The 27793-nt window shown below is 35.8% G+C and overlaps 1 protein-coding gene across 4 annotated transcripts in view; it reads right to left on the bottom strand.

The window, feature by feature from the left end:
* Positions 1 to 27793, bottom strand: part of LOC136013200 (multidrug resistance-associated protein 1-like) — a 32126-nt gene that overhangs the window by 3693 nt on the left and 640 nt on the right. Inside the window, exons 2-24 of one of the 4 annotated variants that reach the window (XM_065676715.1) lie at positions 26812 to 26873; positions 24030 to 24171; positions 22497 to 22654; positions 21293 to 21470; positions 19444 to 19698; positions 18052 to 18117; positions 17334 to 17471; positions 15875 to 16021; positions 15229 to 15313; positions 15046 to 15112; positions 14251 to 14377; positions 12635 to 12811; positions 11977 to 12144; positions 10730 to 10916; positions 9181 to 9250; positions 8162 to 8222; positions 7030 to 7249; positions 6384 to 6538; positions 5131 to 5286; positions 3940 to 4139; positions 3030 to 3156; positions 1557 to 1658; positions 455 to 598 (exon numbers count right to left, since the gene is read on the bottom strand). In XM_065676715.1, the coding sequence (XP_065532787.1) occupies positions 455 to 598; positions 1557 to 1658; positions 3030 to 3156; positions 3940 to 4139; positions 5131 to 5286; positions 6384 to 6538; positions 7030 to 7249; positions 8162 to 8222; positions 9181 to 9250; positions 10730 to 10916; positions 11977 to 12144; positions 12635 to 12811; positions 14251 to 14377; positions 15046 to 15112; positions 15229 to 15313; positions 15875 to 16021; positions 17334 to 17471; positions 18052 to 18117; positions 19444 to 19698; positions 21293 to 21470; positions 22497 to 22654; positions 24030 to 24171; positions 26812 to 26873 (3192 nt within the window). The remainder of the gene's footprint in view (positions 1 to 454; positions 599 to 1556; positions 1659 to 3029; positions 3157 to 3939; positions 4140 to 5130; positions 5287 to 6383; positions 6539 to 7029; positions 7250 to 8161; positions 8223 to 9180; positions 9251 to 10729; positions 10917 to 11976; positions 12145 to 12634; positions 12812 to 14250; positions 14378 to 15045; positions 15113 to 15228; positions 15314 to 15874; positions 16022 to 17333; positions 17472 to 18051; positions 18118 to 19443; positions 19699 to 21292; positions 21471 to 22496; positions 22655 to 24029; positions 24172 to 26811; positions 26874 to 27793) is intronic. The other 3 variants (XM_065676713.1, XM_065676714.1, XM_065676712.1) reach the window with 3 other exon arrangements.

The following is a 27793-nucleotide window of genomic DNA, read 5'->3' as shown; positions in this document are numbered from 1 at the left end:
AAGCTGTACAGACTTTGCCTGGTTCAGGGGGAATTCTTGCCATTTCCCTTCACTTTAGCACTCAGCTCAAACCAATGATTCTAAACTAGGTCTCGGTTAGCGCTCCATGAGCCCAAATCCAAAGTTAATTAGCACTGATCTGGAAGCATATTTCTCTACGTAAATATTCAGCACAGTGGACAAGAGATTTAATTTCAAATGTGTATCATCTTCCTTAGAACTGCTAAATTCATAAAACATTATCCCAGTTTCTTTCAAGGAAAAGTATTTCTGCATCGTAGGAGAAAGTAGTTTTCTCATCTGTCTTTTCTTTAATGTCTTATCCACTTAGTATCTTTGCTGTTCAACATCATCTTCCTGCATCTAGTAACAGTGTCCTCCTATTAAATCTTTTTGAATTAGAAAGCTGGAAAACAGAATTTTATACCTCTGATTTATTTGTTACATACAGTACCTTCTCTTTACTCTGTGTCCGAAAAGAGACATCCTTCAAGGCTAAACCAAGATCCTTCCTGTACTGAGCCTTGTAGTTGACAAACTCTATTATTCCTCTATCAGGCCACCCCACTGGTGGTCTTTTTGATGTTATCCACGGTCCCTGGAATTACAACCACTGGTATTTCAGTATATGATTTTAAAGATGTTACAAATTAATAAAAACATTAGGAAAATTATATATATCTATAAAAATCCCAGAAGGTTTAAAATAATTCCAATGCAATATAAGGGAAGGAGGACCTGTTTTCATGAACACTGGGCAGAAACATTCCAGCTGGGTTTTTTAGGGGTTTTGGGTTTGAGTTGTGGGGTTTTTAACATGTATACACACTCATTTAAAAAAGTGAACTCAGTTTAACTGAGTAGTTGCCAATAGTTTGGTATTTGTTCCATCAGTTGACAGGAATTGAATTTAATCTGATGCCTAATCTTGCAGATATTTAAAAGCATATTTTATGAGATATGTTTTGTTTTAAGAAGTGGAGTAGGAGACAACAGAAAGATGTGAACAAAGACTGGGAAACATAAACATGAGGGAAGTGTAAAAGAATGAAGAAGTAGAAGAGACTCTTGTTTCTGAGACAGACCAAGGCTCTTCTGCCTCCATGCCTGACATGGGCACTAGTTTCAGAAAAGCACAATAACCAAGGCAAATCAGTTTTAAGCAAATGTCCCTTCAGACAAGAGGAGAGTAACAGTTAGGGGTCTGACAGGCCTCTCTTCCCCTCTTTAATAAATGCTCCTCTTGGTTGCACATAGCATAGAAAGTTCACATGCATTAGTCTTACTAAAAAATCTACTGCTAAGAAGAATGAAAATAATTTTATGGTCAAAGAAGAATGAAAATAATTTTATGGTCAAAGTAAGAATAAAACTGCTATGACTATAAATGTAATGAAGAAGCTACGTATTATTCTCAGTGTAAAACAGTAAGAGGAAGTATTTAAGAACAAATCATAACCTATTACCACTCACCAATATTAAGATCTAGATAATTTTCTAAGCACATAAATTAAATATTGAGGAAGAATCCTCTCCATTTCAAGAAGAATGCTTACCTCTTTATCCATTTTTGCATATTCACAAATTCTTTCAATTGAAACTGCATTGGTCTCGATTTCACATGCTTTACGCACCCAAAAATTTAGACTCTGAATTATCTGGGGAAATAGTTGCATCATAGAACATAAACATTTGACTCTACCAGAATACAGCATATTAATTTCAAAACTTACCCTGAATTTAATCATCTCATAAACTGGATGCCTAACCACAGAAGCCAAAAAGTATACAGAAAATGATGGCACACCAAATGAACTGTCAGAAAATTGCTGATCTCAGCATTCCTCTGAGCACTTCTTGTCTGCTTTCAGACTGCCCAATGGCTATCTTAATTTTCACTAATGTAACACCTCCAGAAATCTGAAACTATTTCAGGATCTACAGAAAGTGTTCAGTAATTGTATGACGTTGAAAGGAAAATCATATATGCCTAACACTGCAGGTACATCAATGCACTATTCCCTAGGTAAAGTAAGCCAGCAATACAGAACAAGGAATTTTTAATGGAGATATGTGTTTGGTCTATCATGTCTGCCAAATTTGTCATCTTCAAGCACTGGAAATACTTCTGCAAACAGAACGAATTCTGTGGTTAAATATTTCCACTCCTATAGGAAAACAGTGAGCCAAATGTATTCTTAGAGTCAACTGTTTTGAAATGCTGTATATGAATAGTGTCAATTTGACATCAAATGAAGGTAAAAACTGCGCAGTACCTGTGACTACCATCACCACAAAAATGGTGATATAAAGGAGATTGTTCTTTCTCTGAATCATAGAAAATGGAACTCTTGCCAGTTGGGGGTAATGTGGATACACCATGACAGGTAATTGTCTATATTTTTGTGTGTGTGTGTTCATGAGTACCTGTCAGCTGTGTTTCTGAAGCATGCACTTACTACAGTGAGAATCTGGATACCGCTACACCCCTAAGCATCATGAGATTAAGGAAATTTGGATGCTTAGTTTGTGTATACTTAATACTGAAGATTTATTTTAATTAGCAACTTATCAGTACAGTTTACCTTACTTCAAGATACATTACAGCTGTGGCTCTCATGTGTTACTTTTACAAGGAAAATGCCAAAGTAAATAATTTTATTAAACCTTTAAGGAAGCAATCCTGCATAACATTCAACAAGTGAACAAAACCAAGGAATCAAATATGAAGTATAATTGTACATGACTAAGCTTCTGATTTAGATTAACAAAACACTTAACAATAAACCATACCTACTGATTTTTAAATACATTTTTATTATTATTATTTCATCTAAATTGAGAAGTGGAAAATAATTAATGTGAAGCTTCCCAGAATTAATGGAATTTAAAAGAAAACTCTGTTCTGCCCATGAGACTCAATATCATTGATGCTACTGCGTATATTCACCTACTCAGCTTCATTGTATGTATTATTTCTGCCTTATAAGCAATGTGGGAGCAGGAAAAAAAAATATAGTATTACTTACATTTAGAGCATAGGATATAGATAAACCCACTGTAGAAGAACTCATGGTATTTCCAGCCAGTACTACAAACAGTGCAGCAAAGAACACCATTAAATTTCCCAGAAATTCAAGCCTAACAGATAGCCACCTGTTAGCAAATCAAGGCAAAGAAAAAAGTGAATTACCTACAAAATTTTTTATAGTATAGTGAACATATTGCTAATATAATGATTCTTTGAGATCATTATGTTAGCAATTTACCCTAACAAAAGAGGTAACTTATTACAGACGGACTGGCCAGGGAATATGATGTATCTAGAACTGGTAGCACCGCTAAAAACTGAATGCAGGTCTGAACTCCTGACTCGTGCTCCCTTCAGTCCTTACACTGCTTTTCCTATCTGGAAAAGATTCAGGTGTATGACTGAAAACCAGAACTGAAATATCCTTGCTCATATCTGCCTCTAACCGAACTGCATCCCAAAGGAAGGAGAGGAAATTAACTTATTTTCCTTAAACCAAAGATTCCATTCTCAAGACTTCTTGAGAGTTCTTCAGGTTACTTCCATGTGAATTACTGAAATACAAGTTTAATTTGTTCATAAACTTGTAAGAGGAATCTGAAATGTCGTACAGGCCATGCTTATGATGGATTGGTAAACTTTTTTTTTCTCCTCTCCCCCCTTTTTTATTATATTCTCATCAGATGTTTTTTAATATTCTCAACAGAATATGCATGTTTCTTATAAACCTTTGGTACATAAAGAAGAAATCATCCGAGTGCTTATACATAATCTATGCATTCATTACAAAGAGTGCTGGATAAATAGCTCTTCCCTTTCTCAGTGGGTTTTCCCTGACTAAAGGTAAATAGTTGTGGAATTCTATAGAAGGTGGTCTCAGTCACAGATACAGAACTGCTGTAAAGTACCTGTTTGAGATGACGTTGTTGTAGAAGTAAACCAAGTTCTCATACACAACATCATTATTTTTTCTAATGAATCTCTCTTGGTGGCCAAATGCTCGAATTGTTGATCGCCCTACAAGAGTCTCACTGAAATGGGAAATCACAGGAGAATGCGACGCTCCTGCTAGCCGTCGAATCTGTCGTGAACTTGCTATGTAGTATCGCTAATAAAACAGTATAAAACAGACAAGACAGACATTTTAAGTTGCTACAGCTTCTTTTACATTATTTAAAATATTTGCTATATTTATTTCCAGTTAAGTAAACTGTCTAGTAACTCCTGTGAATTTTGAATACGATGAAGTTGGAAGTCCCTGCACAGAAAAAAAGCTGTTTGCAAAGAGCATAAAAAAACCCTTTGTCTCTTGGGACACACCAACATCATAATGCTTCTATAACTGCAATATATAAATTAGTGGCAAGGTTAAATAAGAAAACATTATTTCCAAATTCTATAGAAAATGGGCTATACCACAAGAAGTGTGTAACTATTAACTAACACTTCTCCGTAACATTTCAAATTAGAATGTCCTACTTCTTTCTCAGATGAAAGTCACCCTTTGCTTCTTCAATGTATCAATGTAAATTCCTTAGCAGAGACTGAATCCAGGTCCTCTTTTCATTCCCCTATATTCTTATTTTGAGAATCTTTTAAGGTCTTTAATCACAGACCATACTTCTAGCACCAAGAAACAGAAATGCAGCAATTAGTGTTTCTAAAACTTTACTTTTGGTTTCTCTGTAGTATAACTGACACTCTAGGAAAAATACGGCACAGGTAGTTTAAGCATCACTCTATTTCACATCTGCTGTTTCACAGTTACTTGAACTTTAAACATTCACTACAACATACACCCCCTTTTTCCAGGTAACAATCAAATTCCTTGGTGGAATCTATATCAATATTGTATCTTCCTAATAAAGAGGAAAGCACAAAGTTGTTAGAAGTTCACAAGCACTGCAGGATATATTCAATTTCTTTTCAAAGCCTGAGGACTTTTTCTGAAAGCAATTTCACATGTTCTTTGTATACACACACACATTTGGAGATATTTTTTTTCACAGTAAGGAATAATTTAAGCCTGTATCCTTGATTGCTTTGGATATTTCACCCACATAAATCTAGAAATCCTTGTGAAAGCTTAACGCAGTTACCTGGATAGTAAAATAGAAGTACCCCAGGGGAATAACTACCACTATGAATAGTGGTGAGGCAGATGTGATAACCAGAATGGTTCCAATAACATCTAGGGTACAATTTAGCCAAGTTCGTAAGTAGTAATGGAAACGTGAGTCCACTATAAATAAGTCCTGTAAAAATGCACAGAAAAATCAAGACTTTTGTGAGTAAATTTCACTAAAAACTTTGAGAAAGAATTCTTTAAAAATGGAATCAAACTAAAATATCTTCAATAAAAATTAGTAGGGTCCCCCCGATTATATCATAATAGAATGTATTCATATACTGTTATTATTTTTCTAAAAGTGGAAGAGACATAATAGCTTTTAGACTACCCATGGTATGTCAGAGAACAGGCTCAGAGTGTTGAAGTCAGAAAGAGACAGCTTTTGCTGTTTTGTGACTCAATACTTATGTAAAGCATATCAGACTGAAAAGGAAGACAGGAATTCAAATCCTAACCCTTGTATACTCCTGTTAATAACTCTAGAACTGTACTGAAATATTACTAATCTCTTACTGTACACGGTAAAGCTTTTTCAAACGCAGTTTATAATATACCACTACCAAAGACCACGGTCCTGAGTGGAACCTAAATCAACTGATCTTTTAGTATGTTATACAACCACTCTTGGGTCTATTCTAGAGAACACAGCTACCAACAGTCATTATATCTGAACTGATCAGTAGTACATTGCAATGACGTAGTTATGATGAGAGTGGGAACTATTAAAGTCATAGTAAATAACACTTGTTTATGTATTAGCAGTTCCAGTTAAAACCAAAACACTACAAAAATAGAAAATAATATTCACCTTTAGTCTATATACCTCTGAGAATGTGAATGTAATGTATTAACTGTATTTGACAAAAATATTTGAGTTTGATACGCAATATACTATCAAAGAAAAATACAAATTTTTTGAAACACAGATCAGGTTTATATCTAGTAAACTTGCTGCATGGCAAGAATGTTTTTTGAGGAATGACCTAATGATCTTGAACAGGATCTATACAACTTCTAATAACATGTTTTGATGATTTTGTAAGAAAATAGCTAGAGAAAGTTCTTAAAACTTTTATGCACTAAAATAACTTTCTATTGCCAGATATTGCATTCACTTACTTTTGTATCTTTCAGTTTTCAACAACACTAAATGGAATTAAATCCATTAGTCACTCAAGCTTCATTTTCATAAAATGGAAAATACACAAGTTTTCCTTTTACCTTTGTGAATCTATTGATGATCTGACCAACTGGATCGGTTTCAAAACGCTGAAGAGGGAGATGCAATACATTGTCTAACAGCTGATGATGCAATGCCCGAGAAGCAGACAGGGATCCCCTGGTGATCACATAGGCACCACAGCAAACAAAAAGACCTTACAAATGGATGAATTAAAAGACTGTATGAATGGCTGGGGAAGGGAAGAGATGGAGCTTGTATCTGTCACAGTTTTCTACAGCAGTGAGCAATACAACAGTCACACTTCATATCTTTCTTAGTTTTACAAATGTACATATTTGTAGTTTGTTGATATATCTTACTACTTCATTAGTATGTTTTTTCTTGCATGTAAGTCTCTCATGTTAGCATGCCACACATCAACACTATTTTCCTTCTTCACTGAGATGCCAACACAACTTCATTAGGTTACAATTGGATGTTTCAAGAATTCACAGAAGTATCATAAACTCTAATAGCATTTTCTTCAGCATGCCTGTACCTCTTCTCTCCCCAGGCTGAACTATTATACTGTGTGGCATACAATTATGTTTATGAAACAGCCAGCATTATTTCTTTGCTAATACACATTCAGGCAGATCAGACTTGGCAAGTAGTGAGAAAACAGTCATAAATGCTCATCCTTGCCTTGTATGAGTCCCAGAAGTCCATAGATATGAAGTTTATAGTTTTGAGATTGTTTCCATTCTGTGAGATCACTAACTTTTGCTGTTTCTGCAGTCCAGGTGCTCAGCCATAGATTTTGTCCAATGGCTAGTGCGTTTTGTCCTAAATAAGCAGCTATGGTTAGCCACATCCATTGCCAGTTGAAGGCTTGGAGGTATTTCAAAACAACTGACATTTTCATCTAAACACATGTAAAAAAAATATATATATACAAAAAAGTCATTATAACTGTTGAAGGCAAATACACATTACATAATGGGAAGCAGATACATTAAATTCAGATTAAGTCTAAACCATTTCTTAATTAAATCTGATAAGTATATAAAATCCTACTATAAAAAGGTTTTCTCTCCCACTACACTCTGCTCTTTAACGATACATATCATAGACAAGCTTGCTTGTGACACTTTCCAGTGTCAGACTTAAAAAATCTTATATGCATAGTTATACAAAACAAACTAATGAACAAAAACAGATCAAACAAACAAACACATGAATGCAATTCAGTTTGCATGAAGCAAATCTTACTCTATTCATCAATGGAACTAGAAACATTAGAACTGCCATTCTGGACTCCTGAAGCCAAGGAAATTAGTGTCAGCAGAAGAAAATTCTCATCCTTGGTGTAGATGAGCACTAATGAGGCTAAACTCAGCTAGGAAACTTGGAAGGTAAAACTGGTAGGAACAGAATAATGACAGGTTCTTTGATTTAATTACAGGATGGAAATAAGCTCTACTTGGCACAAACTCTTCCATCTCTTCTGCAGATTCTTTTCCACCATCCATTTCTACCATCTTCTTCCCTTTCCCACCCCATTCTTATTTTAAGTAAACTACAGTTTTGCAGAAGTTTTGACCTTCTCCACATTCAGTTTCACTTGTTCTTTTCCTTCTACCTAGCAACTGGCAGGATTTTTTTAAATGGAGACTGCAGAAAGTGTGCTTCTAACATAAACCAATACTGCAGCAGTATTACCATGAAAAATTTCTAGTAATGAGATTCCAGACAACCTTGAAAACAAGCAGAAAACTGCAAAACAATATTTTTTTATAAAACCTAATGTCAAAGCTTTTCTGTTTGTGATACTTACACCACCAGTGGCAACTTTTTCTTTATTGTTCGTGAGTAGTTTCCACTGATCAAAGGAAGAACTGCAAAAAGAAACGAATCTTCAAATCTTTCAAATCTTCTTGTGAATCATCACACAAAGAATATGTTTGATTGTTCCTAAGCAAAAATTAATACTGTAAAATCTTGTAATTATTTCCTGTGGAGCCATGAACTGTTCTCAGCTGTTCCACTTTTGTTATTACAATAATGTTATGGTCAGAAGACAACATGAGGTATGGCTGTTTCATTTCTTGTATCTACCTGTAGATAAATCCAAGCTTGCTCTGCATAGGCATCAGCTAGAGGTGCGAGACCACCCTTTTCTGAGGCATGCAAATGTGGTGCAACTCAGGCCTCAGCCCTTATCTGGGCCCAGGATTAGAGATTACTATCTGACACATCCAGTTCTACTACTTCTGGACCAGCGTGGTTAAGCTGAAGTGTTATGCTTGCTAGTTTGAGTCTCTTCTACTTCACCTTTGCATACCTTCTGCCACCTCCAATATACCACTACAATGTTTTAAAAATTGATCTAGGAGGTCATTCAACTATTCGAAAGCCCAGAAGTTTTCTTAAAGGTGGAAAAAGATAAATCAATCTTACAGGGGAAAAACAAAGAGCATAAACAACTTGTTAATACACCAAGAAATCAAACTGCTGCCATGGAATTGTGGGTGCATCCACACTAGTGAGTTCAGTTAGCCTTCTGAAAGTTCCTTTCATTCCTGCTTAATGTACTTTGGTTCACACAGTGAAGCAGCGCACAAAACTGGACCTCTTGAACTCATGCAGCACATCATTAACTGGTTTTCTTTAGCATAAAGTGTAACCAGAAGATGAGGTCCAGATACACGCCCTCCAGCCAACTGTCAACAGTCATTCAGGCTTCACCCATGTTTGCATGGTGAAGCATAGTTGTACAGACTTCAGCACTTAGGGTTGTTCTAACACTGCAACAGTTAAGCAAGGGCTAATTTTATTTATTATTTTAATACTTACTCTTTACGCTTCACCAGTTCTCTTTCTTGCAAACTCCTGCCCATTTGGCCTTCTTCTTTGGGAGATCTCACTACAACAGAAAAAAAAAGAATCAAAACATTTTTCAGTATTATGCAATGAGTAGATGGGTATGGTACAGGAAGCTAGAAATTAAAAACTGGGACAAAATGATGGATGAGAATACTTTAAAGTATGAACTACTGAAGTCGACCTAGTCTTGGGACAGCTACTACATCAGACGGAAACTTTTATGACCAAATGCTAGAACTGTGACAGTGGGTAAACCTTCCCCAACACCCCAGAGTCTCTTTGGCATTTCATTCTTGCTTAGTGAAAGTATAAGTATCCCTACAAATATTAACATTAGTGTTTATCTCAAAGTATTCTCGCATCATGGCTGGAAAACCAAGTTTGCTGCTCTTTGTGCGTTAACGAAAAGAGTCACCACTTTTTTCTTCCAGGAATGGGGCTTTTTCTTATTTTCATATGTGATGTTGGTTTTGTCAACAGATCTGTCAAGACAAATATATGATTTTTAAATCATACCATCCTGCTGAATGTACCTCTGCTGTATAATGTTGTATCACAACATATTGCATGCTGTTTCTTCTCCTCATTACTTTGTTTCCCCTTCCCTCACTTTATTACCCTTCAAGAATAACATTTCCCTTACACAGCTATCTCATACTTTTGTCCCAACACACTTAACTTGAGACTGCCCACTGCTGCCTTTTGCAAATCTGCTGTCCTGTCTTTCTGCTCCTCCCCATGAAACCCAGAGTGCTGGCTCCAGTATAGGACCTGAATCAATCAGACCACCAGATTGCATACTGTACTTACTGCAGACTCAATTTAGAGTAGCTAAGCTAACTGCAAACATCCACAGTCATGTATCTGTTATAGGAATCTTCTTGTCATGTGGAAAGATTCCTTCTCTCAAAATTAAATAACCACAATTTTCTGAAGTACATGATGAAAACAGGTCAAACAGACTGTATTGTCAATGTACCTATTTGTTTCCCACAGCTCTCAAGAGCACACGTTGAACAACTCAGGTACAGAAGTAAACTAAGTCCCAATCCATTTTTTGTCTCCTACAGATGGACAATATTCTCTTACTCCTGCTGTGCTCCACGCAGCACTCTAAGGTGATGGAAATGGGAAGCATCCAATATAAAACAAGACATAATCACTGACACTGCAAGATTAAGTTGAAATGTCCATAAATTTTTTACTGGGTGACAAATCCTTAACAGAATCAGGTAGCTTTGCCAGTTTTTCATACTTTTTCATACATACATTCACCTTTTTCATACAGTATGCAAAGGTAGTAAACAGCTGAAAAAGGCAACTGAAAGTTGAAAGAGTAAAACCATTTGATCTCAAGACATTAAAGCCTGATTTTTTTTTCAGTGTATAACCTGTCATTCTATACCAAAATTTAGACATTTTCCAGCAATTATTCTATTTCTTTTCCAGAAGGAATATTTTTAACATCTTGAATTAAAAGAAAAAGTACTAAGCAAGCACAGTATACAGATTTTCTCACCTTCCACCAGGGCTGTCTCTTCAGTTGTATGCTCTGCACTGAAGACTTGAATAAGCTCAGCAAAATTAGCTCTCTTTGAAACTAGTTCTTGATAGGTCCCCATCTGATTTATTCTGCCTTCTTCCATTACTATTATAAGATCGGTGTGAGGCAGGAATGTTACGTTATGGGTCACCAATATACGAGTCTGAAACACATTGTTTTCCATTTCTTCATATAAATACAAAGTGTATATTAAAATTAGACATGATATGCTATATTCCAGTTATGATAACTGGAATGATATAATGGAATTTTTCCTGGGATTTTGCTCATTTGTCTACTCTATTATTATATTATTTATCACCTATTTTACTACTTTACTCTTTTAACTGCTGATTGTAATGTCAAACTTTATGCTTATAGCTATTTACTAATACTTTTTCTATTTCTTAATGTGTATTCTCTGCTCAAGAATGGTTTAGATTAGGTTGTAAGGAGAAGAAGTAGCTAAAACAGATTTTAATCTACTACATGTACTTTTACAATCTCAATATTAAAATCTGCTTACAAGTCTACCATTATTAGTTTTCTTACTCCTGCCACATACTTATAACAGTGGAGCAGGTAAATTGATAAAAGGGAGAAGGGAGAAAGGGAAAGCGAAAGACATTTGCCTCATAGTAAGTAGTGTATTCATAATAGTAAATATTTCACAGTAATACATATGTTTTGCAGGCATCAGCCAGCAGGAATGATCTGTATTAGTTCATAACACTGAGGAGAGATTTTTTACAAACTATCTGACCTTCCCACATGAACGGTTTTTTAATGGGAGAACCTATTCCTTCTGATCCACTTTCCCCTAGGAATTTCTTTGTTCAATAAGAAGCCTTTCTTTCTATAACCTATTTACTGCAGTGAGGCATCAAGACTGACCACAAAGGGCTCCACCCAGCCTTCTGTACACACTGGCACTCCTCAGAAACTGCCAGTAAAGAAGAAATAAGCAAATATTATGTGAATCTTTCAGACTCTCATGTCAGGTAAGCTCTCAATCTTTTCTTCTGGGCTGTTCTGTGCCTACCCAACAGGCTCCAAACTGGTACAGTCAGCTGTGCTTTCAATTTAGCCTCTATGCAGAACAATTTTCATCAACACACTAGGTAAGAAATGAGCTTTTGCAGAATGACTGTAACTTCTACTGTGTCCATTGTATTGTGCAAACCAATTCATCCCCAAATTGAAAGGAGGCCGCCCTACTTTACCTTGCTTTTTAGGAGACCTGAAGGGCCAATTATCTTCTCAAAAAGGTGTTTCCCAACATGCACATCTACAGCAGACAGGGGGTCATCCAGAAGATAAAGGTCAGCATTGCTGTACACAGCTCTAGCAAGACTCACTCTCTGCTTCTGCCCTCCACTTATATTGACACCCTAAGAAAGCAAAATAATCCACATTTAAATATGAAATACTAAAAAGACCAGTGTATTACACTCAGTCTCATTAATTTTTTCACATAATCAAAGCTAATTTTATACTAGCTATGAATATAGAACAGTAAATTTGGATTTTCAAGTAATTAGAACAAAGTTTGAGCTCTGTTGATTAAATTGAATGCAAGGTACTTTGGAAAATAAAAAAAATTACTTTTATTTACAGTCATACAGGCATTTTTACATTACAGAGGGAACCCTCTGGGAACAGGACAGGGCTGACTCAAACTTCTGTATAGAAAAGAACCATTTTAAGTGTTCAGAGGTTGGACAAAACTTAAGTTCAAAGTAAGTAAGCTAAGTAGGAGATGTGATAGACTTACTTGCCTGAGCACTGATTAAGTCATCAGTATAAATTATCAAATATGTAATATATAAAAACATAAAAGCTTTAACTTATTGCATAATTTCTGACCCCTCAAATTCTCACCCTTTCTCCGATCTCTGTTTGGTCTGCATTCGGTAACTGTTCCAAATCTGGCAGTAAAGCACAGGACTCTAAAACAAGTTCATAGTATGGCCTATGTAGATTTGCACCAAAGAGAATATTTTCCTGTAAAGTGCCATTTTGAATCCAAGCCTGCTGAGAAGCATATGCCACTGAGCCCTAAAAAGAATTGGAAACAGTTTGTTTACTCAGGCTTTGAACACAAAAAAAAGGATTTAAAAAAATGTTTGAAAATCCAGCTTTTCCTCAAAGTAACCAGTAATTACCTCCAAAATTATTAAGCTGTTTGTATTATTAAACTGTTAACATTTTAATTAAGTCAGGTAATAAAAACAATCTGTTGAATAGTCCTGTATAACAGTTTGCCTGTAATTATTACAAGAGCACATGCTGTGAATAAACCCAGCAGAGCTGGAACATATATTGAACAGCCTTTCAGGAAAGATCTGACAAACAGGCATCTACTGTAAGATTTATATGCAGCAAAATGGGTCCATATTAGGTATATATCAAAATACAGTTTGACTGTATTTTTATATTACGTGCTGTGGAATGTGTCAGCATGGCATTAGAATTAGAAATCAAGGTTACAGGACAGGAAAGATAACTGGAAATGCTCCTAAATCTTTTCTTACATTCAGCTACATGCCCTGTTAAATTCTATTAATTTTACAACAAATTGATAGCATAGATACAGTTGTTGGGTATATGCCTTCCTTAATTTTACACATCTAATCTTTTTCCCATTAATTACTACTTTCAGATCCAGAACACTTCAACTTCATATTCATTCCCCACCTCCCAGCAGTGACAGGACACTGTACTAGTTTTCCACAGGAGCGGATTCCTGGTCAACACGTATTCTCAAGACTAAGACACGTCTTTAACAGTGCCACATCCACTTGCAAGCAGATTAACTGATATTGTGCTTATTCACTAATATTTATTGGCTCAAGCACTGTAGTCTGTCATCAGAGGTTAACTTCCTCTATATCTATAACCTATTGAAAACTTCCCTAAACTCTATTTTGTGCTGGGGACTTTCATTGCTGTATGTAACTACAAGACAAGCTAAGCTACAGGGGTCCGTGTTGCTAGGAGAGCCAGCACCCTAATTCCATCTCTGCCTAAAGTTAAGTTTTAACCTCTGTTTCCATATCCTGTATCCATATCCTGTATTCTATTTCCTTATCCACATAAACCATTGCAAGAAAGTTGATCATCTTCTATACCAGCTTATAACTGCTCCGAGTGGGCCATGTTTCTACAGCTATTCAAAACCAGCAATAATTAGAGACACTTAGTCTCAATACATGACTTAAACACTCATGATTTCTGCATTGAATTATACAGATTATAAAAAATGAAAATAGCTTGCAATCATGTAGGTTGATAACAAAGCGAAATTGTTACACTATTAACAAATGTCACTGTATTCTTACTTTTCTTTGAAGATTCAAGAAGCTGGAGCTACCTTTGCCAGTATTTCTACAACCATAAATAGCTGAGGAGCTAAAACTGCAGTTTCAAAAGCAGTTCTGCTTAATTTAAGTATTGAAGAGTGGGCAGGGAAGGGGGACACAGATGGACAATCTTACTCTTCTCTGAACTGTTCCTTCAAGTTTCTCCATTTCTCCAAGAACAGCAGAAAGAAAAGATGACTTTCCAGATCCAACCTCTCCCACAACAGCAACTAAAGAGCCTTCAGGAATGCTGACACTCAGGCTGGAAATATTGAGGGAGACAAATTATTCGCTTTGTAAACACTCCATCATGTATGAGTAGTGGTCACTGTGAGAAAGAAATAGTCTATTTTACCCTCAGAATGATGAGAAATTAGTACATCAGTTTGCATGTCTTTTGACTATGTACCATTCAGAAACTTGCAATAATGGTTTTACATATAAATTGATTTGTCTGCAAGTTAAAAGACTGTGCTTTCATCTGGTCACAATGAAATCAATTGGAGACAGTCTAACCAAAAAATGGTCTTACCATATTCTTCTCAGGCCTGTAGTTCACATTCTGTCTTGCTCTGACAATCAACTGCTAGACCTCTTAGGGAAAGGGAGATGGTGAGGCAGAGGGAGGAGGAGTGGGAGAGAGGAAGAGGAAAGGGAAGGGCACTGGCTTCCCATAGCACTTATACAGTGCAATACTGGGAAACATGCACTTTTATGTGGTTTCTCTTGGAGCATCAGGGACACCAGGTCAGATTTGATGTTCCAGAGCACACTGGTCACATGGGATGCTCTGGAAACAATAATTTATGTTATTTTGGTATGTAACATCATGAAATAATCTGAATGAAAATATATTAAACCTGAAAAAAGTCTCTATAGACATCACATTCTGCCAAAGGAGCTCATAAGAAAAACTGAGAAATACCTTACTTTTTTAAGACCGGCACGCCATTCTTTTCCCAGCAGAAAGAAGCACCAATAAACCCAACAGCATGATCTGTTGCAGTAAACAAAAAGAGACCAAAGATTTGCTCATCCATCCCCTCAGCTGAGTTTCTTAATGATTATCCATATAAACTCATGACCAACTGAAAAATAATAACTACTGCTTACTTCCACTGTAGTTTGTATTGACATCCTCAGGGTTAATATCCTCAGCACACAGAAAATCCTCTAAACGGCTCAGAGAAACTTTGGTCTGCAAGATGAATAGGTAGGTAGGTAGGTAGGTAGATAGGTAGATAGATAGATAGATAGATAGATAGATAGATAGATGGATTAGATATAATACAACATGCCTGTGCTTCCTTAAATTAAAATTAAAAACTTAATATTTTAATACTTTAAAGTTCTAGATAATATTCTTTGTCAAATATCTTCTATTTGAAGATAGACAAAAAAGGTGTTTAGGTATTTAAAAAATATTTTCCTTAAAGTACTAAACAATCTAAAGTCAAAAAAGTGTATTTTTTTTCCTAACGATCTACTGCTTTATAGTTATTAAGTAACAGAACATTACTTTAATTATGCTTGACATATCCAGTGTTAGAATATATAGTTAATCCTTTCATTTTCTTTCTCCTTAAGACAGAAACATTCTTTAAACATTCTTCATGCTTCTCAATCCATAAAACTACTGTTCAGTTTCATGTCAATGAAACGTAACTTAAAATAAATAATGACTTAACCATTCCTAGAAACAGATGAAACATGAGCATAAACATCAGCCTTTCATGGCACTTATTCATAGTATGTTTACCTGGGCAACAGCAGAGATCACAGACGGTAAATCAAACAAAGGCAGTCGTAAAATGTTAAATAAAGAAATAGATGTAAAAACCTTAGTTGCTGTTAAAACATTATCTTTGTCCAGATGAAAGAAGACTCCAAATGTAGCCAAGGAGACCTTTTAAATAAATGAAAGAAAATGACATATCCAGAAGCAAAATCATAATTATACGCATATACTATTTTTGTTTGCATTTGAAAGGTGCAGTACCCCATTTCTGCTCATGTGTAAGCAGGAGCTCTGTAACTGCTGCACACGGAAATTATTGCATAGCTGCAATACTGAGTGCAGGAATACAATCATTTTACTGAGCAAAGGCCATGGCTACTGTGTTAGACACAGCCAGAAACTATATGAAATAGCTTTCCCATCTCATCAACTTTCTTCATTTTTAAAACACTCAAACACGATGTTTCAGGAAATTCACTTTTTTCTTTTTCTTTCTCTTGCTATGATATTGGACATAAAATAGAATTATTTACTGCAGGGATTTTTATGTTGGACACTTGGAATTATTTTCAAGAATCTAGTCAGTAGTCATCAGAGAATAAACTGTACTCTTAACACAACAGACACTCAAGTCTTCAGAATACCCAGAAAAGCCTACATTTAACAACCTGTCCTATGGAGTCTTTTCTGCCTTTTGTTGAATTTCGGACTCCTAAACTAAACTAGTTATAAAGTAGAAAGACTCCTAACAAAGTCCTAAATAAGAAGTTGATTACTTCACCTCATTTAATTCAACTTCGGATTTTTTCTCGCTCACTGCTTTAACTATTTCAGTTGTTAGCAAGGTTACAGATTGAAGGATGGCCTTAATCCTCCCTTTCACTATTCCTAAGGAATATTCCTCTTCAGCTCTTACATACCATGAGTTAAGCACTAGAAGATGTCATTTTTTGTAACTGAAGTTAAAGGTGGTCATTTATCCATAATGAAGTTTCCAGTTGGATCCATAGAATCATTTAGGTTAGAAAAGTCCTTTAAGATCATTGAGTCCAACCATTAACCCAGCCCTGCCAAGTCCACCACCAACTATGTCCCTAAGTGCCACATCTATACACCTTTTAAATACCTCCAGGCATGGTGAGCCTGTTCCAATGCTTGACAACCTTTCCGGTGATGAAAATTTCCCTAATATCCAATCTAAACCTTCCCTGGAGCAACATGAGTCCATTTCCTCTTGTCCTATCACTTGTTACTTGGGAAAAGAGACTGACCCCCACCTCACTGAAACCCCTTTCGGGTAGTTTAGAGAGCAGTAAGATCCTGTCCCTCAAACCCTGGCATGCTGGACACAGACTTATCTCTAATGAGCTTGATTTTATCCCTTTCCCCCTTCAAGTTTAGTTTAAAGCTCTTTCAATGACCGTTGCTACAGGAACCTGAGAAACAGCCTTGCATGAATTAATATTTTTATAAAACAAACCATAAAAGGAATACACGTCAACGTTAGCATGGAGTAAGTCGTCAGATACCCAGAAGACTTCAAAACATCCACTTCACGTTCTCTAATGCTCATGACCTTCCTTTGATATGCAGGTTCCCATGCATAAAGTTTGAGGATCTAAACAAGCAAACAAACGTATCTTTATAAAACAAAAGAGCAGTGACCATGCTTCAGAAAATAAGCTAAAGCTCCAAATGTCATTTTCAAATATTCACCAATGCCAAACTACAACAATTTGAATGTTTTACAAATGAAAGCAAGACCTGAGATAATTCTAAATTAGGTTGTTCTTATGGAAGACATACTCCCATTACTGTTACTCCTTCAGATTTCAACTTGTCCCTTATGTATCATAAACAATAAGATGGTTTATTTCAAAACTAGATAACAAAAGTGAGACAACTTTGTGAAGTGCTTTTCTTCTATGCCAAAATTTCAGTCTGCCAAAGGTTTTCAGACATCTATTAATATATTTTACATTCTTACTAAAAATGTGGTATTTAAAATAATGCATCATGAATAATACATTTTTCAAATCAAATTAAACCAGTAAATATTTCCAAAAACACTTTCTCTGTAAACTTTTATCACTGTTAGCTGAAATATTACTCATAAAACCTAGGGCTTTTTAAATAACCTACTCTCTGTCTTTGCAACCTAAGAAAAAAACCCAAACCCTTATTAGTTGTTGCATTACCTTTATGCCATGCAACATTTCACTTAACAGCTTGACTCGCTGATCTGAATTCTTCATTTGGCTTTTCTGGTTAAAAGACAGCAATGTTCACATTTTTCAACAAGCAAAAGAAAATGGAGAGTAAAATATTCAGTGTTCTATAAACAATAAATACCTTTTTTGCTATTTTATCTTGCTAAAAAACACACTAGCACTGCAGTTATACCATTTTTGGATACATACGTAGTAAAAGGAAATCATTAGTTAGGTAAAGAATTAAATAAATTAACATTTTAACAATACAGTATAACACTATATACACATAAACATGAGCATATATGTAGCACTATATGGATATAAACCACTGTATACATATATATGCATATATACAGAGGCTAGGAAAAAAGTTTCTTTTGTTACTGAAGAATACGTTGTTACTGAAAGAACCAGCTGAAGAAACACAGAAATTCTTCTTACTCCTATGCTATACTCAGACTCTTCTGCATCTCACATATCTATTATACTAATTAGCATCCTCTTTAATGTTTTGAGTCTTATTCAAACACAAGTTGCAAACTTTTAGACAGAATTATTTAATTGCCTTTTGTATTTCTTCTCTCTCTCTCACATCACAGTAGGGATCTAAGTGCATGTATAGCTGTAACAGCTCACCTGCAAAAGAGGTGAGAGCTTTCTCTTGCTGTTTTTTCAATGTTTCTAAACTGTCACAGCCTCACAAAAGAATTAATGGAGACCCAGAGTCTCTACTGCATGTTGTGTCATCAAAGGCAGAATGAGAAAAGAGACAAATAATTGCCTTTATAGCAACTATGAAACAAAACTTAGTTTTGGGGTTTTTTTTTTTTCAATGGATCTCACAGAAATAGAAGTATTAACAGGCAATACAGAGCCAAGCGAAGTGTAGCATCAGAGAAGCAGAAAGGAAATCAGAACACATGCAGTACCTCTGTGGGAATTCCCATCTCAAGAGAATGTGCTAAATTTGAGTGAGCAGCTTAGCCTGAATAATAAAAGTAGAAGAGGGCCATAATCATACAAAAATCCCTTATTTAATAGAATTAACTCACGTAAGATGCAAACCCACAGTTGTTTCCTAAATGAATTACACAGTAACTTTTACTAATACAAAATTATTGTTTCAGGATAATGGAAATATAGGTATCCAAATTAAATACTACTTTAGCTATCAAACATATGGCATAACACCAGTTATGCTTCCCTCCAGTGAAATACAGCTGCGCCTTGGCTTTGCTTATTTGTTTGGAGTTTGATTTAGATATACCTATAGTATTCTTACACACGCATAATTTGTACACACACCCCTTCATTTCTATATTATGATATATTATATAATATATTATCTCTCTTACTATGCTTACTTAAATAGCTCACCTTCAGTCTTTTTACTTTGGCTGCAATGAGCGCATTTATAGGTATAACCAAAAGAAGCAGTGCAACACCTGCTAGGACTGAGGGGCCAAGTTCTTTCCAGAGAAAGACAACAGCCATGATGATCTGAAAAGGTGCTGACCATAAGAGGTTGAGGTTTACAGCCATTTCCATGAGCTGCTGTGTATCTGCTGACATCAGGTTAACAATTTCCCCAGTTGTATAGTTTCGTCGTGAGGAATTTGCTAAAGTTAAAGCCTGCAACCAGAAAATGGAGGTCACAATCAAAACTCAACAATTTCAATGGGCTTAGCTGCCCAGCAGAAGCTAAGAACACAGTAATTAGAGCAAAGCTAAACTCTGAAACAGACTTGCAACTCTTTATAAGAGGAACATGGCATAAAAAGGGCTCAGAAAGCCTTATCTGTGGCCTCGCTTAGAACCTCCTAGTACAGGAACCAGCAACAGCAGGCTCCACAACAAGCACATGTATAATCTCAGTGTGTCAGGCAGATAACATACGTCCCATGTGTCTCAGGACTGACACCCAGACAACCACATACACACGCTCTCTCTCCTTCTGTGTGCTACTGCCTCAAATTTTTCTACTATATCACCTGAAAATCCTGCATATACCAAGACAGTGCTGCAGCAGCTCACTCCACCATCCATCCCATGTGCAAAGCACAACCTGACCCAGCATTCACTAATCAACTCTACACAGAGAGAGGAAGAAGCTCTATCTCTATCCTATAGCTGTGAAAACTTGCCCAGGAGACATGCCCACCCCAGCTGGAGACTCTCTTCCGCTGTTCATAATCTGATGTACTGACACACCTTGATATGTGACTTGAGAGAATTAATTCCTTTCTTTAACTGATTTGCAACTTGTAAGTAAAATTTTGTGTAGTGATTCAGAACATACCTGAGAAGCCTATGTTAAAAGATTGTTCTGACTCTCTTGAGAAAAGAGACTACATTTTATATTTACAAAGACAGTAATTTATTTCAGATTTGGATTATTTTTTTTACTTCCTTAATTTGTGCCTGATAGCTAAATACTGCAGTAAAAATGCCAATGTGTCATGTGCATAACAAAGCAAACTAAAGGTGCAGCACTGAGAAACCAGATTCATCTCATACGCTACATACTAACAGCATAGTAAACATTTCAATGTTTTGCAGGTCAAACAGCTACTTTTACGTCTACATTATTGGCACCTGCATTTTGGGGAGCTAATAATGCTGCCACCTCACCTCTTATTAAAGGTGGGATAAGTTGTAGATAGATTTCCACAGCAGTTAGTCATCCTTTAAACATCTGAAAAATAATTAACCTACTGGGTATTCAACTCATCAGAAAACCAGTTTTACTAAAATTGGGGGTGGTGGAGGGGTGTGTATTTTCAACCTCCAAAGGAGACAATATAGCAAACTTCAGCTTCTCATATTCACTACTATTGTACAGTAAAAACAGTTATCACTTATACCCTTACTTTTTCCTGGACATCCAACATATAAAGTCTTCCTAGTTCATTCAATAAATACGAGAGATTAACTCATAACTAAAGTAGGAAGAGTTGAGTTTCTACATACTGCCCAAATATTACGCATGTACAGGTGGCTGACAAAAGTATGCAATTTCAGGATTAGAGTCTAACAATAGAAATGCTCATGAAACTCTAGATTATTATAAATAAATAATCACCAAAATACACAAAGTCAATCTGTTGTAGCCTGTCACCAGTGTGCAACATCCTGGGTTTTGATCATGCTGGTAAGCACATTGTCTTTTAACACTGTGTGTTTTATTTTAGCTTTTGTTTTCAAAGAAAAGTGAAAACATTATTACCTTTTTATATATCAGGCCAACAACTGCAGTCTTGATTTTGACTGCAGTGAGCATGTTGTTACGTTGGTATAACTGATGGAGAAGAGTTTGTGAGAGAACTACAAAAAACAGGGCAATAGCATAGCCATATCCACTCCCATATGAAGTAGGATGATCTTCACTGACCGCTATCATTGCTCTGAAAACAAAGGAAAAAAGATACATTTTGTGCATTAAATCAACTAAAAAGTGTTCGATAAGCTGAAATACTAGAAACTTGTTTAATTAAATCCATTTTGGATTTAGATATGGTGAAAGGTCACAAAGAAATACTATGTTATAAAGAAGGCAGGTCTTATCTGTGTTTTCCTATCTGTTACCTTAGAAACAATTCTCAAATACTGTTTTAGCCATGAATGTGCTGTTGCTGACATCCCTGACAATGGAGTATAAATAAAGAATGGCGTAAAAGAAACAAACCCAGAATACAATTAGATATTTGTACTTAGAAAGGTTGCAGCTACCAGCCATGAGAGAGGAAAAAAAACTACAGGAAAATTCTTATTTTTGTGTTAGTATAAGGTTATCTTAAATAACCAGCAACTGGGATGTCTTCAGACAGATTTTATAGCTAAAGATTTTGTTCAAGATTATGCTGACTCAGATTTTGGAGATTAACAATAATTTTGTTCATTAATTCTTTTCCTTATAAACACACAGGTATTTGATAAATTCTTAACACCTCTGTGGTAAGCATGATTTCAAAAAACCACTTCCATCAGCCTCGTGATGCCAACAACATAACAACAGTCACTGCAGTTTCACATTAAATGCTGAAGCTGTAGATATTATTATATATTTAGGTTTGTGGGTTTTTTCAACAGAGATGGAAAAAATATTGTTGAAGAAGCAGAGAAGTTAAATAACTTGGTGCTCCATTTTTTCTTAACATCTTATTATACGTATAAGTTTATTAAATACTTAAAAACAATATTGTGGAATTGAAGTTCTACTGGTTTCGTCTCAGACCTTTGGCTAAGAGATTCTTGATCTCTTTGAGCTTTCCCTCAGTAGATCATTTTCAGATAATCACAGAGGAATGGGGAGCAAACAAAATCTTTACACACCTAAGCTGTTCCTTGGTTTGGTTTTGATATTAGAAACCCTTTAGCTTTATTATTGCTGTTACTTTCTGATCATAAAGTGAAACATAATAAAAACTTACTTCATTATTTGTGGACTCATGAAAGCCAGAATGTCAGCTGTAACTTTCAGAAATGAAACTTTAATCAATACACATTTAAATGTTTGCCATAATGACCAAATCAAAGATGGTTTATGGAAACTTGTTTTCTTAAACAGCAGTCTTTTGATGTAAGAAGCCTGCAAGATTACAAAAATGTGTTTAGACTTAAGAGAAAAAGTATTTTTGAACTTCACCCACATTTATAAATATAAAATATGTAATATCAAGTGTCCATCTAAAGCCATGACTGTACTTATGATCTTAAAAAGAGCATTTCCTACAGTTAAAAGAAAAGCTTTCATGTAAGAAATGAAGTCTGGTTTTATTTAGCTTGGTTAGCGGTCTTTCAAGGAATGACAAATACAATTTCTAAAATTGCCCCAATCAGCCACAAATATAATTAGAAAATAAATTAATCCTCAAATGATTATCACAGGTCAAAAAAAGTACCAGAAAAGCTGAGCTAAGCTTCAACATCAATGCATTAATATTTGTAGCAGGCTCACAGCAACTTTATATTTAAGGTTGAATAACCCTTCTATTCTTTCAGAATATTTTCAGTTGTCAAGTAACTATATTTTTTCAGTTTGAATGTACCTCAAGCAATTGCAAGCATTCTAATGAGGGCTAAAAAAAAAATAGTCGCCCTTTCTTAATTAACACAGTGATGAAGGAGAGATTATTTGAATAATAAAACCAGTATCTGAATGGAAAAAAATATCCTTATTGAAAACCACTTTTGAATGCTTTGGTAGAAAAGGTTTTGGTGTCCACAAACCATCACTGGAAGAAAGGACAGATCTACAAATAGCTAAGAAAAACACTGAAGAGATGCAGTAAGGTCAGACTCTGCAGAAGCCCTCTTCTCTTTATTAAAAAACAAAAGCTACACTCTTACTGGACTTACAGGTTAGGTTCTCTCTCATGAACTTCCTGACCTTACAGAGCTCCTAGTGTACTTTAACTACAACAACCAAATAGTAACTGTGACTGAAACTGTCAAGGGTTTACATGAAAATCACACAGAATACTTCAGGCAAAAACAAACAAACAAACAAAATATTTGTAAAACTCAGTATTGTTAAAATTAAAGAAAACTGAAGCCTATTTTGTGTGTTCTATAAGCCAGGGCATCTACTGATAAGAATCTATCTACTAGACTACCTATCTACCTGAAATACAGATGCAAAGATAAGACAGAAACAGACAGGTTCAGAGAGAAATTAGTTGGAAAATTGTGACAAAGATGGCAATTAATCACCAAAGTAGATTCCATATCACTTAAAGTGTTGAAATATAACATACAATCCTTGTAAGAGGTAAATTTGAACTTAAAACAATTTAGAAAAATCTATTAGCCACACCGGAGATCCCCGATCACAACACTGAATGGCCTTTGTGATCTACAGAATAGAGAGGCTGTTCAATAAGTAAGACTCTAGAAATCTTCTCCAACTTCTAGACTCCATAAATTTAGAAAAGAATATTGCCTATTGTCAGAGTTGTAGCTACCATTGATCCTGTGGTGGACTTCTGGATTTCTTTTCTCCATTGCTTTTCAAAGTTAGGACACACGGTGTATGGTGAATCTCTTTCATTCAGTTCAAACAGGTCATCCCTTTCCAATGGCTTCTTATAGCCTATAGATATTAATCTGAAAGAAACAAACTAATTTAGACAGCATGAAATGTCACAGAAAAAAAAAGGGGAATTACTAACTGAAAAAAAACTAATGATATAATTTAATTCATATAAATAAACTCCATAATCATAATCAAAAATCCTATAAATGATACAGACTAAATAGTGGAACATATTTACAGTCACCTTAAACAGACTAAAATTGACTTGAAGTAAGAGCCTAAGCAGATGGCCACATCTGAAAAGCAAATTCTGAGGAACCTCTGTAATTCAGAATATCTACATTTCTGATCCCATATTTCTTCATAGGAAAATATACTATTTCATAAACAAACATGTAGCATCATTATCCACTTACTGTTGTAATCTGGAATGAAATACCTTTTCTATCACAGGACTACATTAACATAGAATCATTTATGTTGGAAAAGACCCTTAGAATCATGGAGTCAAACCACTAACCTAACACTACCAAGTCTACTACTAAACCATTCAAGTGCCGTGTCTATATGTCTTTTAAATACCCCCAGGGACAGTGACTCATTATGTTGCAAATCTCCTTTAACCAAGGTAGCAACATTAAACTAGTGGGTTTCAGCACAAGTAAAATGGAAGTTTCCTTACAGCAGCTCTTTAGCTGTTAAAATTTTGTTTTAACAAAGGGATTTTATCCACTTAAGAGGGCAAGAGGTGGGGAAAATTCAAAAGGATTAATGTTTACATCTTCTAACTTAAACAAATTCCCGAACACGAGACACATGTATAGACAGTGGAATGTGTGTCCTCTCAGCGGCAGCTCTACTGCTTTCAAGCTGGTGGGGATCTCCTTCCCTGAGAGGTGCAATGCAAGTGCAGCATTTGTCTTCAGTGTGCATTTCCAGTGTATCACTCCAGTGCCAGTCAGTGCCAGTGCTGGTCTGGGGGCTAACGTGGGTACCATTGTGCTTATCACAGGACAGAAAATAAAGACTCAGAAACACTTTTTTGGAGGTTGTAAAATTCCGGTGGGGACAGACCTCACTGTTCAAGGGCCATCCAAACATCTACTGAACCTGCAACATTAATACAAAGTAAATTTCCCTTATGCCTGATAAGTTAAGGCAAAAATGACACAGCTTCTCCCGAAGAGCTCCAGCTCTTGAGACAGATAAGGAAAGCAGACCAAGAGGTACCTGAGGGGAACTGCTGCTTAAGAATTCTGCATAACTCACCTCAATCCTAAAACTTGCTGCTGCCAGAGGATAAACAGCTCTAACAAATGCCATCTCCAGATTGCCTGAATTCTAAAGAAAAATTGTATACCACTATGGATTTAATACATAACACTTGTTGGAGACTGACTCATTTAGACTGTAAACACTTAAGGCGAGTATATATTAGACATAACTTATTGTGTTTGCTTGTGATTGGAGAGAAAGGATACAACTAATGCTCACATTAGTTTAATCGCATTCGGTTATTTCATAGCTAAATAAGCTCTCGCTGAGCAGAACTTAAATACTTTTTTCCCCCTCTCATCTTTTGTTAAACATTGTGAAATTGGTTAAAACATACAAAGGATCGAACAGCTTGAACAATTGGGTGAACACTGTGACATAATGAATACATATATGTCATATAGAAGTCCTGCATTTGGAACACTTAGTAACAGTCTAGAAAAACTGAAAATTTGTATTAGTGTACTTATTGTATTTATAGTGTAGAAAGTGAGGACTGGTAAAAACCAAAGCTACTCTGAAACTGGTGGTGAACTCCTAATTTCAGCAGGGGCAGAGTTCAGCTGAATACTCTGAATCCTTGAAACAATCTGATCATTTTGTCTCAGCTTATTAACAGTAAATAGCATTTTCAGGTTTTCCTTAAAATTAATAATGTTGAATAAAGCAAGAAACTGTTACATTCCTAAAATGTTTTTTTCTCACTTTTAGATTTCTGAACTGTATACATCTGATTCAAATGATTTTTAAAGAAGAAAAAAGGAAAATGTTAAAAGTGAGTAATGGTCACAAGATGTAACATGAAACTGTTTGAAATAACATCCCAAATATTAACTGATGGGAAGCTGCGTTACCCAACATAGTTGAACTTTCAGTTCCTATTTTTGAGCGGAAACTTTCCCAAGAAGTGCAGGGACTTTGTCGGGCTTTATGAGCAGGTGATCTACAGTTACAACATGTGGCCTACCATAAAAGAGGGAAGAAAATGAGCATGAAATTGGCTACTTGGAAAAGACCTTAAATGTACTGCTGAGGATTTGCTCCTGGAGACGCAGCAAATTGCTGTATCACTACATGGAGCATAAAGGAATCCTTATTTTCATTTTTGTCTATTGGCAAACTTTACACGGACAAAAAATGATAGCCTAATTTGGCCTTTTTTGTTGTCCATTATGACAAGAATATTGTGCTTAGTTATCAAAATGTTAATGTTTTAAATAATGCCATTAGATACAGTGTAAAATGACTGTTATATTCCACAAAATATTTTAGTATGACCTCTAAAGTTGTAAATTTTTATTTTTGTACAAAAAGCTAACAGCAATCTCAGGCTTAAACTCTGGCTCAAGCCAGAATGATGGTGTGGAACATAAGCGCGTGCTCTACAGTTCTGTGAACACCAGTGAACATCAACAGGCAGTTCAGTAAATTCTCACCTGCTAAACCAGGAGTACGTTAACTTACTGAAGAAAAAAACATTCTCTTCAGGGCTGCGATTCTGTTTAAAAAAAAAATAAAAATAAAAGTATCAATGTTACTTGAAAAAGTGAAAATAAAATAGGGTTTGTTTGTTTGTTTGTTTACTGAACAAGCAGGTTTTAAGAACTATTTTATTCTGGACTATAATAAGGTCTACACTTCTTTGCCTGTTATCTTCTCCCACCAACACAGCCAAACACAAGGTATGAAGGATGAAAGAGATCTATGTTCTGATTAGAACAACTTAACTTGGCGTAAGAGGATATCAACCACCACCTTAGCCTGATTTTACACTATTTACACATACCAAACACTAAAGCATAGGAGTTGGACTCGATGATCACTATGGTTCTCTTCCAAATTGAGATATTCTACGATTCTGTGTCAAATACAAGCAAACTTTCCTTAAATCTTTGACAGTTAAAATCCTGTGGGGGCTTTTTCCCCCCAATTTGGCAACCTAGCTATTGGAAGTTACCAACTCCTAACACCTAAAGAACAGCAAACTCCTTTCAGCCCCTAAGAGATTTAGTACTACTAATAGGTACCGTGCACATAAATGAGGAGAAGAACATGAGGCTCGTGCACTGCTGTCAATTGCAGAAGTCACTGAAGGTAAATGTAATAGAGGTAATCGAATAAGAACTCCCCCCCCCCCCCCCCCCCCCCCCCGTTTCTTCAGGACTGGATACACCACACTCAAGAGTGATTTCAGCACAGCTGGGGGGTAATTCTGTCCTGCGGTAAGCACGGTTCTAAACCCGCTTCTAACCGAAGATGCAGTCACAGTTCTCTTCGGCAGGCGGTGTAAAACCCCACCTAGCCAAAACGCACGCCGCAGGTGCTCTGAGACGCTGGGTGTTTTCCACAGCAATTTTCTTGCGCTTTCTGCGAAAACCGAGTGATTAAACGGCAATCCACGGTTAACAAACACGCAAC

The sequence above is a fragment of the Lathamus discolor genome, chromosome 4 (genome assembly GCF_037157495.1).
Source record: "Lathamus discolor isolate bLatDis1 chromosome 4, bLatDis1.hap1, whole genome shotgun sequence".
Taxonomy (NCBI): Eukaryota; Metazoa; Chordata; class Aves; order Psittaciformes; family Psittacidae; genus Lathamus; species Lathamus discolor.
Note: the sequence above shows the minus strand (reverse complement) of the source record. Positions and strands in the feature narration are given on the sequence as shown.